General features: G+C 47.8%; 3 protein-coding genes across 12 annotated transcripts in view; 2 read left to right on the top strand and 1 right to left on the bottom strand.

Annotated features, from left to right (window-relative positions):
• Positions 1-1,681, top strand: part of LOC144726695 (histone H2A deubiquitinase MYSM1-like) — a 30,166-nt gene extending 28,485 nt beyond the window's left edge. For 8 of the 10 annotated variants that reach the window (XM_078605503.1, XM_078605502.1, XM_078605506.1 and 5 more), the window contains 2 exons: positions 166-223; positions 1,003-1,681. In XM_078605503.1, the coding sequence (XP_078461629.1) occupies positions 166-223; positions 1,003-1,170 (226 nt within the window). In that variant the 3' untranslated portion in view covers positions 1,171-1,681. The remainder of the gene's footprint in view (positions 1-165; positions 224-1,002) is intronic. The other 2 variants (XM_078605510.1, XM_078605507.1) reach the window with 2 other exon arrangements.
• Positions 137-5,276, bottom strand: RMI2 (RecQ mediated genome instability 2). The gene is made up of 2 exons (XM_078605511.1): positions 4,293-5,276; positions 137-3,829 (listed from the first exon to the last, which is right to left on the bottom strand). Exons 1-2 carry the CDS (start codon positions 4,609-4,611, stop codon positions 3,681-3,683), a joined length of 468 nt encoding a protein of 155 aa, XP_078461637.1. The 5' UTR covers positions 4,612-5,276; the 3' UTR covers positions 137-3,680.
• Positions 5,277-6,460: 1,184 nt separating this feature from the next.
• Positions 6,461-20,477, top strand: part of CCDC78 (coiled-coil domain containing 78) — a 23,368-nt gene continuing 9,351 nt past the window's right edge. Inside the window, exons 1-11 of the mRNA XM_078605497.1 lie at positions 6,461-6,564; positions 7,668-7,837; positions 9,284-9,549; positions 10,750-10,892; positions 11,475-11,621; positions 12,265-12,458; positions 13,094-13,271; positions 17,762-17,890; positions 18,988-19,119; positions 19,634-19,720; positions 19,991-20,170. Coding sequence (XP_078461623.1) covers positions 7,716-7,837; positions 9,284-9,549; positions 10,750-10,892; positions 11,475-11,621; positions 12,265-12,458; positions 13,094-13,271; positions 17,762-17,890; positions 18,988-19,119; positions 19,634-19,720; positions 19,991-20,170 — 1,578 coding nt within the window. The 5' untranslated portion in view covers positions 6,461-6,564; positions 7,668-7,715. The remainder of the gene's footprint in view (positions 6,565-7,667; positions 7,838-9,283; positions 9,550-10,749; positions 10,893-11,474; positions 11,622-12,264; positions 12,459-13,093; positions 13,272-17,761; positions 17,891-18,987; positions 19,120-19,633; positions 19,721-19,990; positions 20,171-20,477) is intronic.

Raw genomic sequence — 20,477 nt, 5'->3', positions numbered from 1 at the left:
AAAGGTCGCGGGATCGATCCCCGCGTCCTCCACAGGCGAATATATTTTTCAATCCTTTATATTAAGTTCGCTGCCACGCATATAAAGGATTTATAGTGAAAAACTTTGTTTTTACGGGTTATACTTATTTCCACCCCCACCCCCGCCCCTCTCCGTTACCGCCAGCGGGGTTCCGATGCTTCACCCGTGCCGGGGCTGCGTGGAGCTCACCTACCTGCAGAAGGTGACGGTCACACCTTGCGGCGCTAGCTCCCCCGTGCCTCGCCGCACACGGCGCAGCAAATTGTCAGGGATTGTTGCTTAGTCGTCTCCGTGTGAGCGACACGCACCGCTGGGTGATTGAGAGCGTTACACAACGCGTGCGACCCAGTTTGCCGTTGTTCGAGAAAGGTCTTTTCTGCTCGATTGCAGTGTTTGTGTAAAAAACAAACGCAGCTACTTTCACAGAAAGAGATGCATGGCCAAAGCAAAAAAAAATTCCAAAAGGGATTTAAGAAACTAAAGAAGCACTATTCTGAAAAAAGCACTTTACCAGTAAATTGTCAAAATGTTTCTCAACTAGGATGGGAATGGGGGGCGAACAGCCTTTGTGTTTCGACACAGCGGTGTTTACACGGGATGTGCTAAAAATACTCGTGCGTAGGGTTTTTGCCGTTGTGGTGTTTAGCTCTCCGACGTGTTTTCAGGCGATATCACATGTTGTTTGGAATGTCTGACGTTTCCATCTGCATCCCGGGAGCTTCTAAATTCAATTATTAATTCAGTGGTTGAACTTACACTCCCAGAACATGGAACTCGCAACACCTGGAGCCAAATGTCGCATGTCATTCCGAACAACACATAGCAACCTGAAAAAACATCAGAGTGTGATAAAAAAAAGGAATGCTTCAAAACCGAAGCAGGACATTAGCAAATAGTAAAGTCAGCGATTAAACAGTGCCTCGGGCTTAATAGTGGGACACGTGTGTGTGTGTGTGCGCGCGCATATGCCGGGCTGCACAGATGCTCGTCAGCCTGCGGCACTGGCTAGAGGTGGATTCTGAAGAGGACGCAGCTGTGGGAGATGGAGCGGAAGACTCTGGAGAAGTCGTCGCCGAGGTGGAAAGGATCTTCACGGCGGTGTACGTGGCGGCGGCTGCCGAGACACTGTCGCACGCTCCTGCGCTGTAGCGGAGGAGAAGCGATTTGACGATTGAAGTCGATCGTTACACTCGCGATATTGCGCATTGAATCATCCGCATGAAGATCGATTATTTACGGTTTATGCTCTAGCTGTGCGCCATTTAGTCACTGCACAAACATGTGCAGCTGAGATAGAAATGAACAATACAAGCGATTTGGACAAGACCGGAAATAATATTTATCGAAACTCAAAATCGTGACATTTCATTTAACTGCCGAGGGAGGAGCAATTGTTTCAATGTTTTGTTGCAATACAATGTATTTTATACGGTTTTTTTATATTTACAACCCCTTCATTTTTTTTTACTGAAATAACCGTGTCCTGTCCGTGTGTGCTAGCAGGCGCAGTCATTAAACGAGTGATACTGCAATATGGAGGCGTTTAAAGTTTGTAAATAATTGATCGTGTGCATAAGCATTGTGGCACAGTTCACGTAAGCAAGAACCCGAATGAGTGTTGATGTTTACCTAATAAAACAAAGCAATGCATTACAAGCTATGCATGAATTCAATCGTAATTAAAACCCGGTGTGGAATGTAAATGTCTACAGCAGCTGCAACAAAATGATGTACAAGAGATGAACTTGGTTTACAAGGATATTAGCACATGAGCATACTATTCCATATAATCTATAACGACATTATTGAAACTTTACATCCAAGCCAAGTATAAATCTTCATTCCATTACACGTCACATGTGGTGAAGCTAAAGCAACGTTGGGGCTTTTACTGTGGCCCTAAATCATGTTAACCCATGCGGTTCTTAACCCCCCACCCCACTTCCCCCCCAAGGGTGCAAAAGTTTTACATGGGGGGGGGCGCAGAGGCTGAATCATGGATACCGTGCAGGAGGAATCTGAATGCGTGCGGGGAACGTCGGCGCTGCATTGCGGCACCATATACGACATGAAACGTGTTTGGCTTCCACCGTGTTGATTAGAGACGTGATCTCTCTTGTCATGTGACCTTAACCTTGTATTTTTGAGTAGGGGCGCAGGTACATTTCCTGTCAATCCAAACGGTTTACCCGTATTCTTGTAAGGGAAATTGAGTTTTTAGGTCCATATGGCGTACAGCCGTTTTAATCCTGGCAAAACATGTTTTTGTATATTTGTGTTCCTGCCTTGTGATGGGACTTTATAGGATGAACGTTGAGATTTATAAGGGCACGTGTTGACCAATTAGGTCTGAATTGGTATGTAATCAGGAAGGCACTGAGGGGTTGATAGGTATGCAGGTACCATTAGTTTTTATTAGGGGGTCGCCACACCACAATGCTTTAAACGTGTTAATGCGTCGCAGTACTTTGTGAATGCCGTTGTGAGTTTTCGCATGAAAATCTGTTGGTACGATGGTTAGAGTCGGAGGTAGTGAAGTAACTTTTTTGTTATTTTCTTTTAACCTATCTACGTGACTTTACCCAAGAATGAGTAACTTTTTATTTCAAGGAAAGCATTTGGCACGTGATGTCAAAAGCTGTTGTCTTGCTGGAAGCTGCTGTACGCCATAGTCCTTGTCTGCATAGTTTACACGCTGGTTCCAATGCAGACATGTCTCCGTGACCAATATGCTCGTGTCTGAAGAATTCGTGTCTCCATAGCCTATGCACTGGTACGTGCATTGGCTTTGCACTGTTTGCCTTTTGACGTTCTCTGGTCTAACTATGGTTGCGACTAAGCCCGAAAGAAGGCTGTCTGGTGTAAGCCAATCATTTTAAAAAACAATGCATATGTTAGAGTATGTTTGCATGTTCACCACAAGTATGTGTGGTTAATGCAGATATTCCTTGCAAAAGGTTTCTATATGGCGTTTAAACATTCTTATTTTTTCATACTTTATACTGGCAAAAAAGGTCCCATTTTGCATCTCTCGTATCTACACTTCTAGGCTACGTGTCTCAATTGTGTAAATGCTGGTATCGCACGAAGACAACACGAGCTTTTATCGATGGTCATTAACAATGCATTGTGAGAAACCTAGTTCATCAGTCCATTGGTTCTGAACCTATTTGCTATGGCGTAGCCCCTCAGCAGCCAATACCAGAGGTGTGGACTCGAGTTATGTGACTTGGACTCGAGTCAGACTCGAGTCATGAATTTGATGACTTGCGACTCGACTTGGACTTGCATAACAATGACTTTGTCCCACCTATGAGATGTGGACTCGAGTCATGTGACTTGGACTCGAGTCAGACTCGAGTCATGAATTTGATGACTTGCGACTCGACTTGGACTTGCATAACAATGACTTTGTCCCACCTCTGGCCAATACCATTGGTCCCTTCCTGCGAGAAACAGATCCACTGGGGTGGAACCATCCAGCACCATTCCTCTGCAAGTTTGACTCCCCAGTTTCGGGCTGGGTGACAGTGTCCAAGACATTTTCTTTGGCAAGGGGGGGGGGGGGTGGTAGGCACCTGTCTAGGCATTGTGGGTAGATTGCATTGTGGTGGTGGTGATGACGATGAGACCGGTGTGCGTGGCTTCCTGCTAGTTGCTCAGGGGAGGTTCTGCTGCAGGTCGGCCACTTCTGCCCTCCACATGGCCCTGTGGGACGGGTTGCTCGTCAGCCCCGTAACCTTGGTGGCCTTGATGATAATGTCCGGGCCACAGGAGACGACGGCGCCGTACACCAGCACGTACTCGCCTGGCAGGCGCATTCAAAGCCACGTGTCACGCAAGAGACAACGACGCCATACAGAATCAGAACATTGATTTAAACTGGAGGAATCCGATGAGCGATGAAGCTCTTTTTCAGATGCCCAGTAAAATAATGGTACACATCAACGTTTCAGAAGACGTGGTCCACAACAGTGATAATTATAATTCAACGCTATTCAGCAACGAATTCAAGTAGTATAAGAACCCCTTTTGTATCACGTTTCTATTTGTAACAGAGTAATTGGTGAATTGTCAAACGGAATTCCAGGTCTGTAGTAAGGGTCGTATATAAGTTTACTTTGTTTAACACTGATGTAGTCTCGTGACATTTCCACGACCTTAAAAAGTTCTAGAACTGCGACAACTATCGACTTTTCCAGGTTAATTTCATCATTTCTCGGCATTTAACCCTTCCAGCCGAGTCAACATCACCATGAGCCACCACTCGCCTGGAGCCAGGCAAGAACTGCCCCTGGGCACGGAGTCCAACCCACGCACTGTGAACTTCCCGGTGTCGTCAGAGATCCTAGCCGAGCCACCGTGGCTCTCCTCCACGGACACGACGTCTCCCTGCATCCACACGTAGGACGCCCGCAAGGGCGAGCAGCCGGGCCTGGGTTCGAACCCGGACTGTGTTGCTCCACGGCTCCGGGTCACGACGCACGTGTGAGGGGGCTTCTCGTCGTCGTCGTCGGGCCGGGCACCGGGGCAGGCGGAGAGCTGCACGGCCAGGACTTTAAGCGGCACGGCGATGACTGGCGCTGACATTCCCTCTCTCTGTCTCTCCACTGCTGGATTTCCTACAGCTTGGACGAGGGACGGATGAATGGATGGAGTGTGTGGATTGGTGTAGTGAATGAACTACTGCAGGCGGGCACATGGAGTGAAATGAATGGAAGTGGAGGCGTGGATGAAATCGAAGGGGCTTTAAATGAAGACAGTGACGGCAGGCGAATGAATGAAGGCAGCTGGAGGAATAATCAGCTGCACGTGGGCCACACCAATGCAATAACGAATCGCCCCTCGACTAAAAGAGCGAGTTAAGCCGAGTGCAGGCTCGGGAGAAGCAGCGAACGCAACTGAACGAATATAACGCCGCTCAGGGAACAATCTCGGCAAATTTAAATCGCCGTGACTCAATCGTAGAGAAGGAAAGTGACGAGAAGTTATTGATGGCGTAAGGGTCGAAGGGAGGCGGTCGTTGCGGCAGAGTTGGGCCCCGTCGGCTTCCTGGCGCTTCACGTTTCAACGTTTCACGAGCGGCCGTCCACGAACGGCAGAGTTTGCAGATCTCTTGAAACGCCGCAAGTTCGCGTCTCGCATTGCCCCACGCGAGTTTGAAGCTTTAATCAGCGAGAGAACGAGAGCGAGAGACGTTAACTTGAGGGGTGTGGGTGGGGAGCGCGCAAATGACGTCAAAGTTTGTTAAGCGAGTTGCGTGACGTCATTTGGCGCGCGAATTTGAAGAGAGCGAGACACCTTAACGTGGGGGGTGGGTGGGGAGCGCGCAAATGACGTCAAAGTTTGTTAAGCGAGTTGCGTGACGTCATTTGGCGCGCGAATTTGAAGAGAGCGAGAAACCTTAACGTGGGGGGTGGGTGGGGAGCGCGCAAATGACGTCATAGTTTGTTTAGCGAGTTGTGTGACGCCAGGGGACGTCATTTGGCGCGCGAGTTTTTAAAAAAGATGTTAAGTCGATGGGAATGTGTGGATTTCTTTTGCTGTCGCAACTTTAAAAAATACTGTTGTAAAATAAACGCTGATAACTGACGCTTGCTGCTGTATATTTGGAGATTGCGTGCCCCCCCCCCCCCCCCAAATACAACATGCTTCAAATCGCTTTAAACTATTGTCATTGTAGTGCGTATTTAATGTGGTGCTGCACTCTGATGTTGTAAGAGAAAACATTTTTTTAAAAGTCTAATTATTAAAGTAGAACGTGTTGTCTATATTTATTTAAAGTTGCGCATTTTGATGTGACGTCACATTTCTCAAACCCCCCCTCCCTCGTCACACATCGTCACAAATGTCTGACCCCCCCCCCCCCTAAGTGCGTGACGTCATTTATGGACGGCCCCTTACCTGGTAAATAAAATAGTTTAGTTTGATGTTGTCATTTCCAGCCCAACTTGCCTTCACACCACCCGTCTGCTCTCATCACTCTCGCAGAACATCTGCAACTGTTACAGAGTTACAGATAAGAATGCATCTCACGTGTACCCGCTTGTGCACCACAATGCCATTCATTCATTGACTCTGTGGGTGTCGATATTCGTTACATCAATATAATGTACACCCTATTCATTATTTATCTGCAAAGTTTGAAAGCGCGTTTACCATCCGTGTATCAATTAAACACCCTCCCAAACAAAAATATCCCATCCCCCCCCCGATGAAATTATCCAAGTGAAGTACAATTAAAAACATTTAAAATTAAACATTTTAACACTGCAAGCGCTCGTGCACTTTCTAAAACTCCGATTACGACACGAGTTACATTTCACAGTCTGGATAGGCAGCCCCGAGTTACGCTGCCGCTGCGCCTCGGCCCGCGGGGCAGAGTCGAGCCGGCGCCTATCCGCGTTGGGAAATCCGAAGCGCGGTCTCCATGGAGACGGGAGCCGCTGTCCCCCTCGGTCGCCATGGCGTGAAAGCTGAAATTGGACATTGACGAAGCCCCAACATTCGAGCGGCGCGTACACTCTAAAATTACTTGCTAAGGTATGTAAACAAAATACACACACACACACACGCGTGCGTGTACTCACACGAACCCCAAAGACAAAGAATCCCCGCGTAGAGCCAAAAATACATAAAATGCATATTGCTGGGGCCATGTTAGTGTTGTTGTAGTACGGAGTTAGACTGATGGCCTTAATCTAAGTTGTCTTGTGGTTGTTGTTTGACTTGCATCCCACTGGGATTTGTGCACACAGCGTTGGTGTACGGTGCTTTTTCTGCAATACTTTGCTCTCTTTTCTTGGATTTTCTGTTTGCACTTAGTCACATATTCACTTTAAGATGCTTTCTTGTTCATGTTTTTGTTTGTTGCGGTTGCACTCGATTCAAGAGCCGAATGGCTCACAGGGCTACACCTCCTAATCAATGAAACTGAATGAACTTGAAGTGATGTGAGCGAGCGCCTATCAAGGTCCAGCACCACGCCCGGCCGCCTTTGTATCCCCAGTGTCGACGTTTACACACCGCACCAGGTACTCGTTTGAGGCCGAGTCGACCTAGGGGAAGCCCGGGACCGGTTCCGATTATCGTCACCGTACTGCATTACTATACAACACCTTAGACTATACATTGTAATATTACACTATGTATTATTCTACCCACCCTACGGTATACAGTAGGGTGGGTAGTAATGCAGTATATAATTTAATGTTGGGTTTGTCTATGGCAGTATATAGTAGCTCTGATCATTTAAAACAAAAAATCCCGTCACCTGATGAACACTACTATCATGTGTGGGGAAATGCTGCCCCCTTCTTTGTGGACCACACGTCACTGGAAAGGATCTCGGAGGTAGCTCTGTACTTATCCATTTCCACGGGACATTCCGTAACATGAAGAGATCCACTCTGTACGTATGTTCAACTGCTTTCGCACCGTACGTTCAACTGCTTTCGCACCGTACGTAACCAACCGCGCTAATCGGAGGTGCGGATCTGTGAGAGATTCACATACATACCGCATTTCATGACATGCCACCAATAAGCACGACGGGGATAACGTTGGGGATAGATTACGATGTCATAAAAATGCGCAATATCCAGCTCTTGTTTGAACACGGCGACGCTGACTTCGTTCTTTGACAGTGAGGGGACGGTGTTGGCAGCCGAGCGGAGGTCTCCTCCTGGGTTGCAATGGACACCGAGGTGTGGGCACTGCTGCCAGAGACCCTACCTGGAGAGAGCGTCCGCTCTCTGCGTGGCCTCGTTGACGACAGAACGTTCAGCTGCCCGGGTCCTGGCGGGTTCACCTTCACGTGAGTAGCACATCATACGTTAGCAATTCGTGTGTATGTATGTATGTTCAACTTCGTTTGCACCGTGCGTAGCCCACCGTGCTAATCGGAGGTGCGGGTTAAAGGGCAATAAACTCAAACAAAAAGCATTTGTACGTTTAGTTTGTTGTCTAGGCCTTTGACAAAATCACCCAGAAGGTGCTCAAACTTGTCAGATCTTGATAGCCAAGCAGGCTTTAGCCTGGATAGCGCTGGAATGGATGCTCACCTCACGTAAAAATATGCTTTAGGCTGCTGAGGGGCTACGTTGTAGCAGCAGAGGATAGTGCAGCAATATCCAATGTTGCACTGTACTTATCTTAACGTGATTTATATAGCGCCTTAACCAAGGTGCTTTACAGATAATTGAGAGCGGTACATATGCATATAATGGCAGAGATGGGGTGAATAAAATAGATGAGAGGAAGCAATGGAAAATCTGTGATGCGTGAAATCAAAATTTATTACAGTAAATGATGATGAATGGATTTAATGAATGGGTGATAGCCATGAGAATATGAAGAGGAGACAGTAACGGTCGTGGTTATGGGGGAGAGACTAAGTGGTTGTGGGATGAGCTAGAGAAAAGAAGTGAGTTTTGAGTGATGAGCGGAAGCTAGTAAGCGAAGGCGACTGTTTAATGTGGAGGGCAAGTTTGTTCCAGTGAAGGGGAGCGAGAAGAGAAAAAGAGCGAAAGCGTGATTGAGCACAGGGAGAAGGAGGAACATAGAGAGACAACAAAGATTTAGAACATCGAGGACAAGAAGGCACATAGAAAGCTTTCACGACTGTGTTCCCTGACTTCACGAACCCATATACACCAGAGTGGTGAAGTAGATGTTGCACACTCGAAATGAAGGACGTGGGCAGGTGCTCCAAATCGGGGGCAAGCACATTTATTGTGGTTAATAGCAATCTTATGAAGAACAGCACCGTCACTCTGTAAAATGCAACAGCACGTGTTACAACATTGCTCCCGAGTCGCCATTAACCATGTGACTGGTATATCCGCGCGGTCATTCAATAACCCTGCCAGCCACCTACAGGCCCGACTCAGTCATCACATGCTGCTGTACACACATGCATTGATGCACTGCACAGCGCATCAGGACTGCCAGCCACCTACAGGCCCGACTCAGTCATCACATGCTGCTGTACACACATGCATTGATGCACTGCACAGCGCATCAGGACTGCCAGCCACCTACAGGCCCGACTCAGTCATCACATGCTGCTGTACACACATGCATTGATGCACTGCACAGCGCATCAGGACTTTCACAGAACCACACTTTACTCCCTTGCTGCACAAGGACATAATTAAAAGAGTGATCCATTCCTAATGTGCCACATAGAGTTTCCGTTGAAAAAGACATTGTGAATTTTGAATGACTCCTCGCTGATCTTCCCTACCCTGACCACAAACAGCTTTCGAGAGCTCCTCGGGGACACAGGCCGTACCGCACTGGGCCGCCTGCTCGATCCGCTGTTGGATGGCCTGCTCACAGGCCACAATGGCTGCATGCTACTGCTGGGGCCTACAGGCTCAGACAAGGAGAGGGTCCTGGCCGGCATGGTGTCCTCCCAGATGCAAGTCGTAACCGGGGTCGGTGCTGGGCAGCAGCGGGCGACGGGGCTCGTGCCCCTCGCCATGCAGAGGCTGTTCGCCGCATTGGAGAGTGGTGCCACGCCTGGTACGGAGGAAGAGTTCTGATAGAGTTGTCTTGCTGTTGCTGGTGGTGGCACCGTGGCTCCGGTTTAAGGATGTAGCAATATCCGCCTTGGATTTTTGAGTCTCGGGTGACACATGCAAGGTAGATTAATTGGTAATTGGAATAGGAAGGAATATATATTGATTTATTGACTCATAATTGATTTTTCGATCAGACCATGTTAGTAAAATTCCAATGCATGGCGCACAACCTCCTCCACCGGGCACAGATAAATAAAGTTTTCATTCATGACAAACGTGCCAATTTACTATTGCTTCAGCACAATTTTATGTTGAGGAGAAATCCACGACACCATTGGAACCTCATTTGCCAGAAAAAAAAATATGATAATTGGTTTTTTACCCTTTTATCTGGCAACAAAATTGAAACCTTTTTTTACAAGGAGTCATGTTTGCATAGACCACAATACCTGCAGTCGTAATGCAAACAAAAAACATAACTCTGATAATGTATGCACTGTCCTTGAAGTTGATTGGTCCACACCCGAGACAGCTTTCCTTAGAGCCTAGTCTCACATGGTGTTGGACCAGATGACGCCAAAAGGCGCACAACTCAAAGACAATGCACCATCAGAGTATGAGAGCTCGGGGTAAGCATTTACACCATTGGAACCTCATTTGCCAGAAGAAAAAAAAAACATGACTCCTTATAAAAAAAGGTGTCAGTTTTGTTGCCAGATAAAAGGGTTAAAAAACTATTATCAAATCCACGACATTCAACAATTTGGTAGGCCGTTTCACTAGTAGTTGCAACCAGGCATCAGGCAATTGCCATGCTGGTCAGTGCAGGTTGGTGAGGTTGGGAAAAGTGGGGGCTGAGGATTGTTTCATATTTGACTTGCCACTGATGTTAACTCTGGCTGGGAATTGAACTCAGGTCATGTAATTCATAGTGCAGCACACTAACTGGTGCATGATTGATCCACTCCACATAGCCTTACAAAACATATGCAATGGTTATGATAGCTGTATAATAACAACTTTTAAAAATTGCATTAAAGGTTAGTTCTTAAAACCTAAAAAAATTCTCGAGAAACTAATTTACCAAATATATATTTTTTATCAGGATCCAGCTTGGAAAGGATAGAAATTCACCTCTTTATCACTCTACTGTCCCATCGCTGTTTTGAGCGTTTTTTTGTTCTATTGACTGTTTGTGCAGGGAGCCGTGCAGTGGCGCTGTCCCTGTGCGAGATGAGCGCCGATGAGAGTGTGAGGGATCTCATGATGTGGGACCCGCCGGCCCCAGGAAACGAGGGAGTCCTGCAGCTCGACTTCAGCCCACAGGAGGGCATCTACGTGCGGGTGAGCCACCACACTTCCAAAGGTTTAAAAAAGAGATGTGGGAGTTTTTTTCTCCCCCCAATGTTATACCGGATTGTGCCTGTGATGTCACATCATGAGACGTAGTAGCCTGTCGGATCTCTCAATTAACGGTGCAACCATTCGTGTTATAGCAGGAGTAGGGATCCAATTACCTAGTGAGGGCCAAATAGAACTTTTAAATACATTTGGTGGACAACCGCACGTTAACACACACCTCAGCATTATCCAATAACAGCGTGAGGAGTTCACCTCTACCTCACCAATGCAATGCCTACGCACCTCCAATTAGCACGGTTGGCTACATACGGTGTGAAAGAAGTTCCACATATGTACTACGCCTACATTTTTCCTGAATTCAGTTCCTGAAGCACATGGGTTATGTAACGTTGGGACATCTTGCCAAACAACACGCCGAGCAACCCGAAAACTACATCAGAGAGCCATACGGCACAACCGCGAACACCTACGCAGTCGTAACAAGGGAGACGTTAGTCAGGACAAGGGCCCACGGGCTCGTGTGCTGATGGAGCATGGATGTGCCTGCCTGTGTCTGCGTCCCAGGGGTTGAGACGGGTGGCTGTTGGCTCGGCGGCCGAGGCAAGCACGGTCTTCCACCGTGGTTGGGCGCGACGAGCCGGGGCCGTTCCCTCTGAGTTCGGCATCAGCTCGCCCGGCTCAACGCTCATCCTCACCTTGCATCTGCACCTGGTAACACCACCGCCCTCCCCGATGCACCGCTCTGCATGGAGTTCTGGCTTGTGTAGATAAATAACATAGTCCATGTTACCCGACCAGATATTGACCTCATCTAAGAGGTGGCAGTACCAAGTATTTAGGATACGGCCCATTTTTGACATGGTTACCACATAAAGTAACTTCCAATTGGGCATTTATGTTTCGGTTATTGAGATGGTGGATTGAGGCAGTCGCTTTGGATGGAGTCGGCCGTAGTCTGCACCTTTGGAAGGTAAACGTTGAGGTCAGCGCAGTAAAATCAATTCTTGTTCTACACTCTCACCACCTTCATCAACCAGTGTGGGGAAGTATGGCCAAATAACTCTTACTGTGTGGGGAGGCCCTCTTCCATCAGTGGATTGACACATGCCTGAAAAGACGTCCATTAGAGAGATTTGTAAGCGAAGAGCTAGTTGACATCAGGTTATGTCACTATGATCCGCAGGAAGACGTTTTGCAAAATGATCCAAGAGATATTAAATTTTAATTGAAAATCAAACATGTTTCATTCAAAACGCATCCATTGTGTAAAGTATTGAGCCACCTGGAAATTTCCACTGTGCTTATTTGGCATCATCTACATTTTGTTGTCACCACCGCTCGTCCCATTGAACAGCACGCACACGGGGACCCGCACGGTACGAGCTCATGGCTCCGATTCGTCGAGCTGCCTGGCACCGAGGGCCTGCCCGGAGCGGAGGGCAAGGGGGGTGGGCACGAGCAGCCGGGCAGCAGGAGCCTCCGTGCTCTGGCTCGAGTCGCTGGCTCCCTGGCCGATTCGCCGGGTGCCGACCGCGTCATTGACTACAGGTGCGCGGGCTGGAGAGTGCCTGTGGATATCTGGCTTATGCAGACAAATAACATAGTCCATGGGATCCGATCAGATATTGAACTCATTGGGGTCGTCTCAGAGGTGGCGGTACCTTAGTGAACACCAAGGCGATACCATTTCTTCTGCCTACAAGAACAGGTAAAGGTGCAGCCCTGCAGATACTGCTGGCAGAAGGTTCCTCTACTAAAGTGAGCTGCAGTAAGCCCCCCTGGAAGGTATCTTGGCCTACTTTTCCACGCTGGCCAGACATCTTCGTACAGGTAAGAGTACCTACATTTTACCCCACCACCAATTATTACCTTGCCGATCAAATAACTGCGGTGCGTCCAATTCTACTGCTGGTTTGACATATTATGGACATATATTACAAAATCTATGCGTTGAAAAAACTTGCGCCATTATTTCAACTGCCATCCTTGGAGATTGGACTGGGGACCTCTGGACTTCAAGTCCATTGTGCTAAGCATGACACCAGCATCCAAAACATTTAAATAATCGTGTGCGTGAGCGTAGGAATCAATTTTAATCAATGAACAGACGAATCTTTTACACCGCTAGTCGTAGCATTGAGGTTCCTCGCCGAGTGACACCCTGCCGTGTGTCTTCGTCTCAGCGGCTCGGTGCTCACGGAGCTGCTGAGCGACGTGCTGGGTGGAAACTGCGCCACGCGCGTGCTATGCACCCTGCCCCGGGATCCCGCGCCCGCGCCCCTCGTGGGTGCCACGTTGCGCCTGTGCGCGGCGCTGGCTCGGGTCTGCAACTTCCCAGCGTCCAACCATTACCATGTGCAGGTATGAGTAACTGCGGGCAGTGCCATACCAAGGGTGAGTTGGGGCGGGCGGGCGGGGGCAGCCACCCCCGGTTGCCCCTTCCGAGTGAGGCGTTGTCCAAATGTGTAGCCAAATTGTTGCAGATGAAGCAAAAAGTGGCAGATGGTAGCTCAGATTTTTGGTGGGTGGTGCCCGCGCCGTAGCAACTGGGGGGTGGGTGTGGGGGTGAGATGGCGAGAGGATGGCACCCTGCCAGTTCTTTCAACATATCTAAGGCTCTGACTGTGGGCAGAGCCATTACCACTTATAGGTATAAGTAACTGCAGGGCAGATCGATATCGGCACGAAGCGGGGCTCTGTGCTGGGGAGAGAGTAGCCCTCGAGACGTAGCTACGGAGATACATGGAGAGAGATATGGGGTGAGGCTGACATGGAGAGAGCTGCATAAAGAGAGAAAGGCTGACATGGAGGGATACACACACACAATGACAGATATGAAAGTCAAACACAGAGACAAACATGAATAGACAGACACAGATCGAGAATCAGAGAGACGCAGAGTTACACGGGAAAAAAACCACATTTAATTCTGGGGGTTCGTAAAGAAGTGGGGGCCCTGAACACATGCATGTAGATGGTTACTGCCTGTAGGTGCGTGGAATTCCTGCCTGTTGAGGTTGAAAGGTCAATGTGTGAGAGTAGCCAGCAGGTGGCGGTAGGTTGATCCAGTGGCGAGGTGATACGCCGAGCAGGTACTGTAGCGTCAGCGGCGAGGGGGAGTGTTATATTGGCCACATTTGATAATAGTTTTCCCACGTCAGGTGGTAAAAATTATTGCTGTGGTCCATAGATTGAAACAATATCACAACTTCTTTAGCAAATTAGACTATGCTGATCCCTTGAGTTCTAAGCTGGTTAAACACAACACTAAACGATTTAAACTATTTTTTTAAGCAGGTAAGGCCCATTGAGCTTTAGAGCTCATTTTCAGAAGCGATCTGGCCACAACTGATAGCTCAGTGAAGTGGCTAATCACGTGGAGATTTATAGCAGCCAAATACTCTAAATGTGGAGGGAATACTCGGAGGACCCGGAGAAAAATCCATGTGACCACAGGGAGAGAGACACTCAAACTCCAAATATACAGCAGCAGGCGTCACGGTCGGGATCGAACCCACGACCTCCTGTATACCATGCGAGATAGTTAACATCTCACCATCGTGGCGAGATTACGTGATGTTAATACATTTGAAACTTTAATTTCTCAGTTTGATGTCAGCTTAGGATAGAGAATAACAGCCTACCACATGCCACAGAATAGCTTATAATAGCATGGCTTAGTAAAGCAACACCACGGCACAGAACACTTGGCATATCTGAGTTCATTTATCGTGTTGGCATCTGCACAATGTACATGCGGCATCTCATTTCACGCATCCTTCACGACCTTGCATGGGTAAATAAAAAGTTATGCAATGGGTAGCCATGGTGTGGGGGGAGACCTTCAGCTGGCATTTTACGGGCAAAGGCTTGCTGTTGCTAATGATGATGAGGCTGACGATCATCATTTTGGTGATTTTACAAACAAAAATAATTGTTCTTCTTGGTTCTTTCGGTAAAGTCACGTAGAAGGGAAATAATAAAATAATAAAAATAAAACATTATAAAATAATTCTCACTTATTTGTGTAATTCTCACTTATTTGTGAGAATTATTTTATTATGTTTTATTTTTATTATTTTATTATTTCCCTTCTACGTGACTTTACCGAAAGAACCAAGAAGATGAATCCCTGCAGTCACGAAAGCTTTAAATCGAAAAATAATTGTATCTATGGGACCTTTTTGCCAGTGTCAAAAAGGTCCCGTAGATGAGACAAGCCCATAAAGAAAGCTGTCTCTGGTGTAGGCCAATAAGTTACAAAGACAATGCTTATATCATTATCAGAGCCCGTTTGTTTGCATGTTTTGCCACAAGTATGTGTGGTTAATGCAGACTCGATGCCTCGCAAAATCTATCCATTTGGTGTTTGAACATTTTAACACCTGTTTTATTACCAAAAATAATTGTGCAGTACATGTAGACAAATGTCAAATCAACACTTTGACTCATAGTCGCCCCTTGCATACATGTATGCACGGCACGGCCCATTGAGTGCGGCCCATTGAGTGCACATTCCAGAGCAAATCTTTCGGTGAGTTTTGTTTAGTTTCTCGAGCGAGCACACCTTTGAGTCAACAGCAGAGCTTCGCCACCAAGGGCTCTGGCCGTCCGGTTGCCTCGCGACCTCGCTACCTCGGCTACTCGGCGTCATGTTGTATTAGGGTTGCCCCGAGAGAAGAGGGTGAGTTTGTCGGCTTTTTAATTTATTAAATGCGCTCCTCTCTTTTGTTGTGTTGTTTGGTTTAATTTCCGTCCTCTTGGCACTGGTATCGCGCCCGTGAAATTGCTTTCTTAGCCGTGGAGAAGACCGGCCACCGCACATAGATCGTGAGATCACGATGAGACTAAAACGATAAACATCGGCAGTTATTAAAAAAAAATCGTCTGTTGTGGATTGCTGCACTATAATGGACCGCCGTGCTTAGTTATTATCACCGGCTGTCGGATACAAAGGTACGTTTACACAGTTTGTGTGCATGTGGGTTTTGTGGGTGAATCGGTTGAAGTACAGTATTACGTTGAGAAAAAGCTATGTTCATATGAGTGTACCATCCGAATTGAATTCCTACAAACCTGCATGACTTTAATTTGCACCTCGGATTCACGCGGTTGGCTACATGCGGCACGAAATAAGTTCACCATACATACATACAGCCCACTGAGAAAAACATGTATTTTGCATGGGAGACCTGGGGTGCAAACAAATGCTGTGTAATTTCAGAATTTCTCCCTTATCCCGAAAAGTGGACAAAATACTTCTATCAGAATTACAATCCTAATTGGTTGACATGGCATGCCGAAGTAAAACGCCACTTCATGAATATGCTGAGTACACACATCTTGAAAGTGTCTGAAACGTACTTCTGAAATTGTGGAACTGTCCCTTGCTTCTTTCAGTGTTCTGTCACCTGTTTATAAATAAAGTTCATCTTTGCATATATATGTGTACAATTTAATATTTATAATGAAGCTTGTTTAGTTTAAAGATGTCTTTAATTAACATGTATAATATTGTGTTTAATGTATAAACCTTACTTTAAATTGATGAAAACTAAACCTACCGAAACTGGCCTGTGCTTCCCTTTGATTAACTTAGCCTAAAATTAACGCCCTTTGTGGTAGCGGTGTGGTCATTAAATATCGGCATTGGAGAGGCAATGCTCGCCTTTGCTGACTGCTGAGACATCGGCAGCATTGGAGAGATGGTCATGCTGTCCATTATAGCGAGGTCACTGAATCATCACCCCCATATATGAATTTAAAGTAGATTTGAAGTTTTCGTGACTGCAAGGATCCATACTCTTTGGTTCTTTCGGTAAAGTCACGTCGGTGAAAATAAAAATAAGGATAAAAATAAAAAATTACTAAATTAAATCACGACGTTTCGGAAGCAACACAAGCTTCTGTCATTAGGTGGGACAACCACAGCAAGAAACAACATTTCTGTAGTGGGCAAAGAGAGCTGTTTGTGACAAGCTTGTGACCTACAGTAATTTTGTTTCTTTATTTTCACCTACGTGACTTTACCGAAAGAACCAAAGAGTATGAATTTAAAGTAGTGAGCCTATGGCCAAATCATTCGGAATGCACCCGATCTCATCAGATCTCTGGAGTTGAGCTGGATTGAGCCTGGGTAGTCCTTGAGCCGGTGACTGCCGATGCATACTCCAGGTTGTTATAGGCTGCTGCCGGTCTACGTTGTGGGCAGCAGAGGGCACTGCAGCTAAATCCATTGTACTTCTGTACTTCCACATCTGTGCCTCCCACCTTTAGCAAGCTGCACTGACAAGCGTGGCGCAGTTTAATTAAATAACCACTTGGCGTAGGGAGATCCTCGTAGATTCACAAAAGGGCTCTACGTGTTTTCTCATTAATGAAGCTTCAGACTCATTATATAGCCGAGGTACATACGGTGTCTGCGGACTCAGAGCTGTATGTTGTTTTTGTCTCGTCTTCCTTTCATTGAAGGGAATGGCAAATGTACTTGCTACTCATGTCCAAATATTTGAGGCCACCAGTCCTCTGTGCCCCCTTTATTCTCACGCCCACGCTGAAATAGATGTATACGCACAGCCCTTTTGTCAATCCACTGCTGGATGTGGCCTCCCCACACACCGTGCATGTCGGGGAGGTTATTTGTTTTCATACTTCACCAAGGTGGTAAGTGCGGGTTGGTGAACGCAGGGAGGAGCATAGACACACAGATGTACAGCACTACATCGTTTTTTTTTGCTCCACTATGCTGACCACCACACGGCACCGCCCCGCAGTTTTCCTTACGTAAAGAGATACGTGCACTCGATTGAGTTGTCCTTTGCCCGTGTCCCGTGGTCCGTGTCGTGTCACAGGGGCTGCTTACTCAGCTGCGGGCGCGACTGCAGGCGGCGCGTGGGGTCGCTGCACTAGGCATGGGCCCCAAAGCGGACGAGGCCACCCAGGCCCTGCGGGAACATGTGCGACGGCTCACCAATGAGAACGTACGACAACGACGACAACAACAACGATAACAGCCGCAATTCCCCACTAAGTAGTGATCACATCGTCATGGCGCCTGTGCCAGGTTAGGTGCACTTTGACGACATGTGAATGTACAATTCTCGCTTCAGAATCAGAATATTTATTCATACTGGAGGAATCCGATGAGCGATAAAGCTTCTTTTCACAGATGTCCAGTAATATTCATAAATGTCCAGTAATTTTGTTATATGTTACTTGACAAGCCCAGGTGTTATGGGCTAATTGACTGAGATGACTGGCAGATAAACCACCTGTGTTCCCCACTGCCAACAGCAACACACGACGGTACAAACGCACTATCGTAAGTAATAATAATAATGACCGAAGAAAATCTCACTAAATTTCAAGACTCCTTTTCAGGAAGGTCCTGAATGTAGGGATGTTTGACCATTTCCGTGAACGATCGTTGGGTTCATGTGAGAGAGCAGGAGAGTAACTTGAGAAAATCTCTTAAATGAATAGCCAATAAATAGTCACATTAATTAATATCCACGAGAAACTCGTGGATGCTCGACAGGGACCACCATTGTCAGTTTTCCCACCACTGCACCTTCAATGTCCAAATTACCAAATAAAAAAATACTCGTTAATTACTTCATTAGACAAAGATCCCCCATATAACCTTAAACTGTAGGAGTAAGTGCTGTTAGCGAGCACCTATGAAGGCCGGCATGGCACACGAGGGGGTGGGTGGCCAGTGCCATGCCCGACTGTCTTTGTCTCCCCAGTAGCGATGTTTACACACCACACCAGGTACTCATTTGAGGCTGAGTCTACCTAGGGGAGGCCCAGGACCGGTTCAGATAACCGTCACTGGTGTTGGCCGTGAGCGGTAATTGAACTCGGGTCACCGGGTTCGTTGTATAGCGGGCTAACCACTACACTACTGCTCCCACTACCTCATTAGGTACAACAACATACAAACATCGTGACCTACTGCGAAACTACTGCAGACTCTCCCCGTCTTGTGAAACGTAGCTCGTTTGTGACTGCCTTGAGCTCTAAGAACGGCATGAATACCAAATCTACTCGTGATGTCATTTGCTTTCTGCTGCAGGAGCAACTGCGGGACAAGAACGAGCGCGTGTACAACAAGCTGCAGGAGGCTCAGGAGCGCCTGGGACAGCTGGCAGGGTCCCGCAGCGACCTGTCCAGCAAGCTGGTGATGAGCGAGGAGGAGAAGCTGAAGGTACTGACCGGACTTAGCGATGTATCCAGGTGCGGTGAGTGGGGTGAAGGATGCGTGGAGGAGTGGGGTAAATGTTACATGTGTGGGTGGTGTAGAGGAGACATACAGGTGCGGTGAGTGGGGTGAAGGATGCGTGAAGGAGTGGGGTAAATGTCACAGGTGTGGATGGTGTAGAGGAGACACACAGGTGCGGTGAGTTGCGTGAAGGATGCGTAGAGGAGTGGGGTAAATGTCACAGGTGTGGGTGGTGTAGAGGAGACATACAGGTGCGGTGAGTGGGGTGAAGGATGCATGCAGGGTTGGGTGGGGTGAATGATACAGAGTTTGGCGTGATACAGGATACATGCGGGCGTGGGTGATGTGAAGGGTGCATGCAGATGGGGACAGGGCGAGGGTATTAACAAAATCGCAGCCTGTGCTACTGCACTGCCGCCAACCTTGACCCTGATATTCTATTTGGAGTGGAACACGAGTGCCCCGACAGTACACGTGTGTGTGTGTGTTGCCCGTGTAGATTTCCAAGGAACTCATCGAGCTGCAGATCCAAGCAAACCACATGCGTGAGCACTACGAGGCTGAGGGCTTTGAGCTCAAAAACACGGTGAGCGGTCGTGTTGCGTTGGCTACCACGATTCGTCGGCGGGTCCAGATGAGATCGATTGTGAAATTCAACGTAAATACATAATTCACTTGGCGGTACCACTGGAGGTGAATCCGATTCTGAGGTGGCCTGCAGGCATGCTGGCGCACTGTGACATCGCTCCCATACGTTAAGCTCTCTCGCTTACAGACATCTTTTACCGTCTCCGTGTTCGTGCCTGCCTACGTCCATTGTTTGTGCCTCCCTTTGCTGCCCCCCTCCCCCCCGCAGGTGGTGTCGCTGGAGAGCCGTGTGCACGCGTTGGAGTCGGAGCGCGAGCGGATCGCGCGCGACGCCAAGGCGCTGCGCACGCGCCTCGGGGACGTGGAGCGCAACCGCAAGCAGCTGGCGGACGAGTACATCGCTCTCAAAGGCAACTACATGGCGCTGTCCAAGGAGCACGAGAAGGAGGTGCGGGGCTCTGACGCACCACACCCACCCACCCACACGGGGGGGGGGAGGTGTTGTCTCCTTACACCTCCTGATGAACATCACTGGAAGATGCAATGAGGAGGGGATCAGGTCTCTTTCAGCGGTCAGAGATTCTAAGCCGGCGCCACTGAGATCTTTGGTCTGAGATGCTGGGGTTCAGCCGCGCTGTGGTTAGACCAGGTTGTCAAGTGTGGGGCGTTTGATGGTCTCAGTCCGGTAACCAATGACTGCACAAAAATAACAATCGCATTTTACTGTACCATGCTGCAACTTCTATGCCGCCCGC

Source organism: Lampetra planeri, chromosome 24 (genome assembly GCF_965212315.1).
Source record: "Lampetra planeri chromosome 24, kcLamPlan1.2.h2, whole genome shotgun sequence".
NCBI classification, from domain to species: Eukaryota; Metazoa; Chordata; class Hyperoartia; order Petromyzontiformes; family Petromyzontidae; genus Lampetra; species Lampetra planeri.
This window is presented reverse-complemented; position numbering and strand designations above follow the sequence as displayed.